Here is a 12,096-nt window from a genome sequence, read left to right on the forward strand (position 1 = left end):
AAACAAAGTAGAGAAAATAAGTGAGAGGAAAGAGAAGGTGAGGAGCGAAATGATAGGAGTCGGGGTGGGTCAATGGAGAACAGTTTTATTTCGTGAGAGGAATGTGGGAGGTTTGTGTACGTGACAATACACACAAGAGAAACCCACATGCAATGTATCTGTGCTGAGAAATGGATTCTCTCCCACCAAATGAAAACCAGGCGTCCTTAAAGTGGTTTTCGGTTTTACTTTTTGGTGAATTACGACTTGTTTGGATGCTCGACTAAGTATGTCTTCGACCCGTTAGATCCCTAGATTAACTACTCTACTCGCAACACCATCAACATGATATAACATCATATTTAATACATTACACTACCCGTTCATTATTAATCAATTATCGAATTACAGTATTGGTATTTAGTCTTAACAAAAAAAATATAAAAACATTAATTATGATTGATTAAAGATTGCAAAAAATAAAAAATAAAAAATGTGCTTAAACTTCTAAGTTAAAGAAAGAAAATGAGAGAGAAGTAAAAATAATTGAACGGTTTCCATTAATTTTTTGCAATCTTCAATTCAACACGTCAATCAATTTTGGATTCTTTCCCGACAGTCTCACCTATTTTCTAATCAAATCTAACTGCTATCTCACTAAAAGTCTCTACACTCTTTAACTGCTAAATGGGAGTTTTAATCTATCTTTATGAAAATTATAAGACAGCAAGCACCACTCGGATGATCAACCTGATCCTAACTTCGAGCCCCTCACGTCTATGATTCCTGCGGTAGCTTTCGCTTAACAACAAAATTAAGTGGTACCCATATCTTAAATTTTCGTAAAGGGCTCGACCAAGAACAATAATTTTGCTTTATTTAGAGAAAATAAATATTTTTAAAAGCCTCTCTCTCGCTCTAAAAAATATTTACTAAATCTGTTCTCTAACAGTAATAATGTTCTCTCCGGCTTTCAAGGAATAAGATATCTTAATTAAATTATCTAAAAAATAAAATAAAAAATCTGTCATCTTTTTACGAATTACGATTTCATGCATTACAATATTAATTCATGAATGGAGTCATTCTTATGTCATGCTTTCATAAAAAAAAAATTGAAGGAGGCAAGGGAGCGGAGGGGGTGAAGATGATTAAGAGTGATGTAGTAATAGTAGTGGATACTGCATGCTGTTTTGTATTGTGGCCTGCTGCACATCCACGAAATTGTCAGGATGCATGCAATTTGGTAAGTAATTGTCCTGTTTTGCAATAAAATAATACAAGTTGATCAAAAGAATCTCCAAAGTGTTGTACCAAGATGTCACTTCATGAACATTGCCTAAACCATCACCTAATCGTATAATAATTATATGCTGGTGTCTGCTCAAAATTCAAAAGCAAGCATCTTGATATTAATTAATTAATTAATTAGTTGTTTATAAAGAATGAATTAACTACGTGATTACTTTTCCATATAATATTAAATATATATATAGCTTTATGATACAACTTTTATCGACCTGCTCCACTTTACCCATGTCGAATTGTAGAAAGATATATATGTATAGTTTTTCAATCAAAAATTTAAAGAATCAAGTAGTCTTGCTCATATTGGACATTTGAAAGTGATCGTATTTAAAACCTTATCCCTTGCCTTCTTCGAAAGACTTTTCCGAGAAAAGAAAAAGCTAAAAGGCATGGGTGAAATGGGTGTGAATGTCGGCGCTAAAGAAGAAAAAAAAAGATCATAAATGTAAAAAAGACTAAAACATTTGTCGACAAAACAGAAATAAAAACAAACTCCCCGTAATTTTGAAATAAAGTTAAGGGTAAAATTGAAAATAAAAATATTAGACGAAAATACTGTAGCTCAAGCTATTGGCACTTATTAATATTAAGATATATATATATTTAGAGAGCCGCTTTGGTGCGGTACCTTCTGTTAATTGAGGGGAACCAATCTCAAATAAGAAATTACAACGGTAGTGTTGCGGCCACCGCTGGGCTCCTTAAAACAAAAAAGATATTTTTATTTATTTTTCATATTTTTTTTTAATATTTTTAAATATTTAAAAAAATATAAAAAATTTATAATAATATTAAATAATTTTTACTTCATCACTTAAAAAAAAAAAAAAAAAACTGGGAGCGGTAGCTCCCAGCGGATCCCCCAGGGGGATATAGCATTTTCCCAGATTTTTCCCAAAAATCACTAAACTAGTTTTCACTCAGTTTTTCACCTCACCCAGCCGCATGTTCCCACCCCAATCCAAACGAGCTCGCCACCAGACACTGCCACCAGCTTCCTTGCCGCTGCCAACAGAGGTTGCAACCAGACGGACGCAGCCACAACCAACCCGACGTAGCCACTGACCGACGCATCCACCAGCTTGACACAGTCACGAGCCCGACGCAGTCAGCCATCAGCCACCAACCACCACCGTCGTCCTCCATGGTTTGCTTTTACAGCCCCCTTTTCTATCTGTCCGATTATAGTTGCTGTGATATCTGCAGTTTGTGCTTTTTTTCAAAAATATATTGGGTTTTCTTATGAGTAATTGTGCATATATTGGGTTTTCAAGAATAAATTCTGCACTTTTCCATAACCCCAACAGATCCATAGTCGAATAAAAAAGCCTTGGTGAAAAAAAAAAAAAGTTCTGAAAATTATGCTAATTGAAATACAAATAATGTACAGGAAGTGTATACGTGCTCATTGGCATTGAATCCTCATTTTTATTGCCCAGAATTTGTCCAACTGTTTTTATTGTCCAGACAAGAAAGAGGGAGAGAAAAGCTCCTGTGCAATGGGTTTTCGAAGAGAGAGAGACGAGTTTCTTCCTTGGGCTTTTCTTCCTTCGATGGGTATTTGATGAGGTACAGAGACGAGCTCTGAGAGACAGATGAGAAAGAGGGAGATACTGTTTTTGAAGAGAGAGAAACGAGCTTCGGTGCGGTGCACGACCATTCCTTCAGTAATGGATGGGCTACATGGCGTTATTTTATTGAGGCTATTCTCAAGCCTACTTCAGATGTACCGACCAAAAGGTTTTCCATATATATATATATATATATGAAGCAATAGGAAATCAATAATGAATATGATGGATATTAATTACAAGATAATTAAAAGAAAAACATAAATTTTATATAAATTAATTATTTGTACAAGCTTTAAATATACAAGTCTCGAGTAAATATTTTATAAAAAAAAAAAAGAACTCTATTACAAAAAAGTATAAAAAAAGAAAAACATTCTTTTCATGGCCGTCAGATATACTTTTTTATAAAATTTATGTGTTAAACTTGTAACTTGCATTACTTTTTTATATTTAACTATATATGCACTTACTTAGTTGATGATAGGGCTATATATATTTATATATAAACATGAAGAAGCTGGAGTTGGTGCATTATATACATATATTAATATTAGTGGCAATATGGATTCATATTTGGAATCCCATTACCGCCATATAAAATATATATATGTATATATATATATATATATATGTATATATCTGATTCTCCACGACTACCGTGTCTCGTTCGGGCGTTACCCCACTTTCCACGCATGAAACTTTAGTTGCCACTTTTCAAGCATTAATCTCCTTTTCAAAAAGTCAGTTGTTTCAATCACGATATTGCGTCCTGGCTTTAAATTCCCTTCTTTAACCCCTCCCTTTCTTCCACTCAAGGCGCTGTACCCTGATCTTCTTCTTATACGCGATCCATGATCCTCCCTTTTTATTGATTTCTAGCTATAGACGTTGCAACGTTTTTCTCTAGCAAGCTAGCTAAGCTCTTCGATCTGGGTCCTTTTTAATTTTGATTGCGTAATTTCCCAGTGCTACCTGCGTGCGTACATACAGGTAGCTTTTCTTTTATTTACTTTTTCCATTATGTCTTGATTTTGGTCGTTGGTTTTCGTACCCCTCTCTCTCTCTATCTCTCTCTCACGCACACAGCACTCATGGTATCACGATACTCTTTTGGTTATAGACAGCATCTGATCAAATCCGAAACTTTCAGATACAAACTGTCATCACAACCCCCAAATAAGGGAAGCATTTATCCGATCTGGTTTTTGAACCAACAGATATTATGCAAAACTGATTATACTTTTCCTTGTTTTCGCAGAACTTCGGAGGAAACTATGGATTCCCAGGAAAAAAGCAAGACACAGAAAAAGTTGCAGAAAAGCTACTTTGATGTGCTGGGTCTGTGCTGTTCTTCTGAGGTGCCTTTAATTGTGAACATTCTCAAGCCGCTCGATGGTGTCAAGGAGGTATCGGTGATCGTGCCATCAAGAACAGTCGTTGTCGTTCATGACAATCTCCTCATTTCCCAGATTCAAATTGGTAATTAAAATAATTCATAACTTGTCCTAGTTCCACTATAATTATATTTAGCCCTTCCATGCCCCATGCGGCAGAGGCGGGGCTGTCTGGACTGCAAAATCATTGATCTCTTTGCCTTAAAGTTTTCACGATTTTAGAAGTTGATGCTCGTCGATCAATTGAAGTTTTGTTTCAATAATTCTCCGTATCTCTCTGTGATATGTCTGGAAAGAAGGAAAGGAAAGGAAAAGAAAAGAAAGAAGAAGATAAATTTTTTTTTTTCTTGATGATACTGACCGGCCTATCACTTGGACAACGATAAACGTGACATCAAGGGAAAAAATGGACGTGAGGGTTATTAGGTGGACCTATGGTTTGGTGATGTTGATAATTAATGAAAGAAACTGCAATTTTAAAATGCAGAAGGCTAGAAGGGCGGCCTACGCTGGCTGCTTATCCTTCTTCTTAGCTTCCCTGAGAGATATAATATAACCTTTAGGAAGTACTAATTAATTTATCTCTAAGTGGATGCCTTTCATTTATCAAATACTACTACACAACAAATTATTGTAATTGATTCGGTTCTAATTCATTTCCTGCAAGAACTGATGTAGTACTGGGGCGGGAACATGCATTTCGTTCGACAGAATCTCTTAATCGTGATTTCATAAGATCATATGTTTTGTGATCTTTTTGAATATATATATATATACATAGTTAATTCTTGAGTCTTCAATTCCCAATAAATTCGTCATTCTGGGATTCTCTCCAATAATTCGTGCATCATGTGAACATTATACCTTAAAAATGCCTTATAATTCTTATTTTTTCTATACATGTTTTGCTTTGGTATGTCGACAGTCAAGGCTCTAAACCAAGCAAGGCTGGAAGCAAACGTTAAAATATATGGGAAGGAGAATTACAAGAAAAAGTGGCCAAGTCCATATGCGATTGCTTGTGGGGCATTGCTTTTGCTATCATTCTTGAAATATGCCTATCAACCACTCAAGTGGCTGGCTGTTGGAGCGGTAGCTGCAGGAATCTTTCCGATTACGTTGAAGGGGCTGGTGGCCATTCGGAATCTTAGACTTGACATCAACATTCTTGTCCTCGTTGCAGGTAATTGGCCCCTTTTCTTTTACCACTCAACTAGTAATTTCTAACTTTTTCTAAAGCCATAACTTTTACTATTCATGTCCATTGGATCCATCCAGCTAACTGGTGATTATCAATTGAGTTACGTAAAGTCATGCCTTTTAAGTATGCTAAGATGTTTTTTTTTGGCGGATTCGGACGTAACTTTGCTATTTTGGTTTTTTTCAACAAAGTTTTCCAGATGGCACTCATTTCAAAGATGATTCTACTGACCCACGGAAAATAAAACATCTTTGCCCATGACTCAGTTGCCTTGTCGTCTAGTTAAAGATTGAGAATAATGATACGGTTTAATATTTTTATTACTACTTATTTATTATTCTTTTATTTTTTATTTTTTAAAATTTTTTATTTTACTTAATTAGTAAGAAAATAAATATTAATAAATTTATATATTTTAAAAAAAATTTCTTAATAATTAAAGATGTTAAAAAATATTTAAAAAATGATAAAAAAAACTTAAAATAAATTTAAATAATAGATAGTAATAGAATATTAACCCTATCACTACCCAAAGATTAATCATGAAACTAGGAAATGGCAAGTCAATGGAAGTCAAAAAATGCTCACAAAGCATTTTGTGACTTTGTCCCGAGCCAGTCCTTTTTAGGCACGAGGGCGGCCGAGCATACTGGCAAATGTTTAGAAGATCGTAGAAATAATTATTCTAAAAATAAATAAATTTATTAATCAACCTGTTTTGATGTGATAATTGTTTATATATATTTTATAAATAGATAGACGTATTAAGTTAAATTTATTTATTTATTTTTATAAATCTAGGTACTTCTTATAAATGAAATTGATTTATTGAAAATATTATATTCCAACTCACCGTGGTGGATCTTCGTTGGGTGAATCTTACGTAGCATGCATTAGGTACCCAGCAGCCGTCCCTTTTTTTTTTTTTTCTTTTTTGAATCGACTTCCTCTGTTTTTTCTCGCTTTAAGTTTAGTTTGCAATCTTCCTAGTTCCTAGTACAAGATGAATCAAACCAAAAGAATACAGAAATCGCTTTAGCAGATTGTGTGGGATTTTTTCCCATTCCACAAAGATTCCTGCCCACCTACTAAAATTCTCGTCCTTCCATGTTTGATTTTTCTCGACATGATATTCTTGGAATCATATGCAGATGGGAGGTCCTCGTGTCCCGCCCAGTTTTGACGGTAACCACTAATATAAATTTTATTTTTTATTTTTTAAAAATATTTAAATATATTAAAATTTTAATTAAACATATAAACAGTAAAAAATAAGAAAAAATAAAATATACTAGCATTTTCTAATGGAGAGTGCTACAGCTACCGCTGAAGTTTTCGCTAGGTCAAAAAAAATTTTTTATTTTTATTTTTTTTTCATATCATTTTTTTAATGTTTTTAAATATTTAAAAAAATATAAAAAATTCATAATAATATTAAACAATTTTTACTTAATTATTTAAAAAAAAAAAAATTGGAAACGATAACTTCCAGATCAGTGGGGATCTAACATTTTCCTTTTTGAATATATAAATAGTGCGAAAGCCGAAAGGATGTCGAATAGTAGTAATCGACCCATCACTTCAAGCGACGTGGGATATTGTCGTGCCCATATCTTTAGTTATGGATTTTTTTTTTTTTTTTTTTTTCCCTAAGCAAAATTATAGATAAGTTGTCTAACACAAAAAGTTAATATTTTTGACAGTGATAGGGACCCTAGCTCTGAATGATTACTTGGAAGCCGGCACCATTGTTTTTCTCTTCACCATTGCGGAATGGCTCGAGTCAAGGGCCAGCTACAAGGTCCCCCCATTCTCATCTCTCATGCCTATCACAAATAAAATTCCATTTCCACCAATTGCTTTCAATTTAGATTGTTATGGTTCCGTCACGTCAGTATTTTTCGGATATAAATGCTACGATGATATGATCTGTATATTTCATATCGTTATTATATTTTTTTAAATTTTTATATAAAATGTAATAATAATTTAATTTTTTAAATTTTAAAATAATAATATTATAAAAAAATAATATTTTATTTAACTTTTAATTTTTATATATCTTAATTCATTCTCCAAAAGATACTTAAATATTATATTGATATAAGTAATAAATGTTGTCATGTTATAAATGTTATGTCAATCTAATAAGATGTATCAAAATAAAATGTGTCATAAGAAAATAATAAAATTTAAAATAAAGAATAGAACTGTTGGTCTAAAACACGTGAGCTTGGCGAATCGTTCTAAGACTTTTTTTTTTTTTTAATGCATTCAGGCGAATGCAGTAATGTCGTCGTTGATGAGCATGGCTCCTCAGAAGGCAGTCATTGCAGAAACCGGAGAAGAGGTAGACGCAGATGAGGTGAAGTTGAGCACTGTTCTTGCTGTTAAGGCCGGTGAAGTTATACCCATTGACGGAATTGTTGTGGAAGGTCAATGTGAAGTCGATGAAAAAACTTTAACAGGAGAATCTTTCCCAGTTGCCAAACAAAAGGATTCTATTGTTTGGGCGGGTACCATCAATGTTAATGGTACGTACCACCCCCTCTCTCTCTTGCACCATTTTCGTACGATCAATTAATACCTCATTACTGCTCAAAATCTGCGTCGTTTTCAGGTTATATTAGTGTCAAAACCACCGCTCTAGCTGAAGAATGTGTGGTGGCTAAAATGGCAAAGCTTGTAGAAGAGGCTCAGAACAGCAAATCCAGTACTCAGAGAATCATTGATAAATGCACCAAGTTTTATACCCCAGGTTAAGCATATATAAATATGTATAATTTTTTCAGAATATTGCTACTAGTAAAATATTATAATACCAAAATATGGAAAAATACTTTAGGCTCTAGTTATAAAGGAATTATACAAAAATAATCTTACAAACTGATATATCTTGACGTGGTTCTTCAAATTATAAAATTAATTTTATTATAAAGTAGGTCTAACAGATCAGATCAAACCACGTCAGTTTGTAAGATTGTTTTGTATAATTCTTTTATAGATTTAAAATACCAATATTGCTTTTCTTTCTTGTTTTGTTTGATTGATTTTCTAATATCTTGGTAATGTTTAATTAATAATTTGCAGCAATTCTGATAATATCAATTGGATTTGCGGTGGTACCAGCTGCATTAAAAGTGAAAAATCGTAATCACTGGTTTCACTTGGCATTGGTTGTTCTGGTGAGTGCGTGTCCGTGTTCACTCATCCTGTCTACACCAGTTGCAACTTTCTGTGCGCTTACGAAGGCGGCAACATCCGGACTTCTAATCAAAGGGGGTGACTATCTTGAAACTCTTGCCAAAATTAAGATTGTCGCATTTGACAAAACTGGCACAATCACAAGAGGTGAATTTGTGGTGACTGACTTCCAATCTCTTCGTGATGATATCAGCTTGAACACATTGCTTTACTGGTAATTAGGACTACTCTCTCTCTCTCTCTCTCTCTCTCTCTCTCTCTCTCTCCTTAAAACTTATTTGGTTATGATTTATAAATAAGTAGAATTGTAACATTAATTGCTTATAAAATAGTTGTGTGAATATCTTTCTTAAAGGGTTTCAAGCATTGAGAGCAAGTCGAGTCATCCAATGGCAGCCGCACTCATTGACCATGCAAGGTCACTTTCGGTGGAGCCAAAGCCTGAAAATGTGATGGAATTTCAAAATTTTCCTGGAGAAGGCATTCATGGAAATATTGATGGGGATGATATTTACATTGGAAACAGAAAAATCGCTCTGAGAGCTGGGTGTGAAACAGGTGCGATCCTTTACCTCCTTTTCCATGAAAATTATATTATTAGAACTTCTTCATTTCGGTGTAATTAAGTAGGCCGGATATGGTGATATCATAGTTCTAATTCACTGATATTCAACTTTCTAGTCCCAGCCTTAGAAGGCAATATGAAGGAAGGAAAGACGATTGGGTACATATACTGTGGTTCAACCCCTGTAGGAATCTTTTGTCTCTCCGATGCTTGTCGATCTGGCGTGGCAGAGGCGATCAGGGAGATGAAGTTGTTGGGCATTAAAACTGCAATGCTTACCGGAGATAGGCATGCAGCAGCCATGCATGTACAAGAACAGGTGCACTTTCTACCTCTGAATATATTCCCTCTGGTTGACACATCCTTTGTTCACCTAAATTTTTGAGAGTCAACTATTTTAGAGTCAATTGTGATAACTGTCAACTTGAGGCATGCCGTGAGAAATAAAATTGACTAATTAGATTCTTTGAAAATCAGAATGATCTCATTCCAGTTGGTATTGAAAACTTGACAAGAAAAACTCATTAATGATGATATCATGCTTTATTATGAGCAGTTGGATCATCGTCTAGAGGTAGTTCATGCAGAGCTTCTACCCGAAGATAAGGCAAGGATTATCAAAGAATTCAAAGAGGAAGGACCAACAGCCATGGTCGGAGATGGTGTTAATGACGCCCCTGCATTGGCCATGGCGGATATTGGTATCTCAATGGGCATTTCAGGCTCCGCTCTAGCAACTGAAACTGGTCAAGTGATTCTTATGTCAAATGACATTAGAAAGATACCAGAAGCCATCCAATTGGCAAGAAAAGCTCGGAGGAAAGTAATTCTGAACATTATTTTGTCATTCACTCCAAAGTCTGCTATCCTCGCCTTGGCCTTTGCTGGCCATCCACTTGTTTGGGCAGCAGTTCTCGCCGATGTTGGGACATGCTTACTCGTCATCCTCAACAGTATGCTGCTTTTGCGAGGAACCCAGAAACCAAGAGGGACATCAAGCAAATGTCACCGTGCACAGCATACCCATAAACATGCATGCAATGCCAGTAATGGTGACTCTTCTCATCATCAACATGTACATGATACACATCACCATTGTTGCTCTGAAAGCAAAGCTCAAATGGTTTCTCAGTCTCAAAATCTTCCTTCCAAGAAGTGTGTAGCAAATTTAGCAAATTGTCAGTCTCGCCCTTTAAATTCATCATGTGGAGATATGAAGTGTGCAGACTCAGCTAAGAGCAATGTTGGATGCAGAGACAGTGATGAAGTTCATGAGGCGAAGCACTGCAGTCACAGAAGCTATAATGTGTCCAATCATTGCCTGGAGTCGCGCAAAATGCACAACCAAGGTTGTTCAGGCCCTCACAACCTGGACTCATGTACAGAAGATAAATGCTCAAATCCAATAGGGAGGAAAGGTGATGATGTAGAATGTGATGGACATCGTGATGCAAAACACTGCAACCATTCTACCGCTTTGGAAGGAAACCAAATAGTGACAAGTGATGACCACTGCCACTCAAACAACTGTGGAAACAGCCATGTTGAGAACCACATTGACAATGGAGAAGGAAAAATGGAAGTGTCTTGTTGCAACCATCAGCATCAAATTCCAGAAGTTCATCTTGACTTGTATAAGCATGGTAAAGATCACAATGCACCGGTTCACACCACCATCGATATTGTGCCATGTACTGACAATGTGGAATCAATCAATTCGCATGCTTTGAAGAAGAAAGAAACTGGTGGGTGTTGCAAGAGCCATGGCAAGAAAGACATGGAATCAGCGGCTATGCATGCTTGTATCAGTTTGGAGAGCAGAGAAATTGGTGGTTGTTGCAAAAGCTACATGAAGGAATGTTGCGGCAAGCACGGACATCTTGGGGCCAGCTTTGGAGGAGGATTATCAGAAATCATCACCGAATAATGCCTCAAACTTTTGATGAAAAGCACAGGCATTTGTAAGAACCCTTCCAGTTCGAGATAATATATACTTACTAAATGCAATACACCGAAAATTTTCAACCAAACAGAACAGACCCATGCCAACATAAACATCCGAATTCAGAAATCACTTCAATTTAAAAAGACCGAAAGCCAAAAAAAAAAAAAAAAAAACCTTCTCTGGCCTAAGCACACTCGCAAGGTAGGGTTTTAAAATTATTATTTGCATGCAAAAGGATCACATCAAAAACCGATTATCATTCAACAATATTGCTCCGGTTCATCACTAAATTCACCGAAATTTCCCCAAGTTTCTCTGGCTGAAACACATACGCATACTCACAGCAGCAATTTCACACAAGTTTGTATAAACGCACAATTCAAAACAAAGCCTTATATTTCACCAAACCAACCCCAATAATATTCTCAGAATCCCCTTCTTATCAGGTTTTTAAACTCATTTCATACAACCCGCTGATCATCCAACCACTGTCTTAACAACGTAAAAGCCCACTGAAAATTTTGAAAAAAAATTGGATCTGCAAGCATTACCAGAAATTGGAGATTACGAATACATAAAAGACAAATAAGCATTACCAGGAAGTGGACACATACAAGCAAGCAGCGTCGTTTACTAATACATGAAAGCACGAAAACAGATGGGGGGAATCCTACACTGTGAGAAGAATAAGTGTAAACAGAGACGAAGAAAGAAAATTAGGCATAGGGTTCTTCACATTACCTGAAATGGCGGCAACCCATTGTTTGAGGGGAGGGGAGGGGGAGCTTCAGAACTGGGCAATGATCTTTGTGTCAATTTGCATGATTTTCAGATTCCTGTATTCTCACAACAAACGGATCAGAAATTCTGAATGAGAGATATTTAATTTAATTTGCATGTGTAAGGCTGGCGGGAGGCAGTTTATT

At 35.5% G+C, this 12,096-nt stretch overlaps 1 protein-coding gene across 6 annotated transcripts; it reads left to right on the top strand.

The window, feature by feature from the left end:
- The first annotated feature begins 2,214 nt into the window (after positions 1-2,214).
- LOC122315920 (putative inactive cadmium/zinc-transporting ATPase HMA3) lies at positions 2,215-11,255 on the top strand. 6 transcript variants are annotated; one of them, XM_043132258.1, is made up of 10 exons: positions 2,215-2,434; positions 4,120-4,340; positions 5,181-5,438; positions 7,160-7,257; positions 7,735-7,990; positions 8,077-8,214; positions 8,547-8,874; positions 9,016-9,218; positions 9,342-9,544; positions 9,782-11,255. In XM_043132258.1, exons 2-10 carry the CDS (start codon positions 4,136-4,138, stop codon positions 11,150-11,152), a joined length of 3,060 nt encoding a protein of 1,019 aa, XP_042988192.1. In that variant the 5' UTR covers positions 2,215-2,434; positions 4,120-4,135; the 3' UTR covers positions 11,153-11,255. The 6 variants fall into 6 exon arrangements, with proteins under 6 accessions (XP_042988192.1, XP_042988190.1, XP_042988191.1 ...); XM_043132256.1 differs by lacking the exon at positions 2,215-2,434 and adding an exon at positions 3,614-3,851 and having other exon boundaries at positions 3,982-4,340; XM_043132257.1 differs by lacking the exon at positions 2,215-2,434 and adding an exon at positions 3,614-3,851 and having other exon boundaries at positions 4,012-4,340.
- Positions 11,256-12,096: the final 841 nt, after the last annotated feature.

The sequence above is a fragment of the Carya illinoinensis genome, chromosome 7, assembly GCF_018687715.1.
Source record: "Carya illinoinensis cultivar Pawnee chromosome 7, C.illinoinensisPawnee_v1, whole genome shotgun sequence".
Classification (NCBI taxonomy): domain Eukaryota; kingdom Viridiplantae; phylum Streptophyta; class Magnoliopsida; order Fagales; family Juglandaceae; genus Carya; species Carya illinoinensis.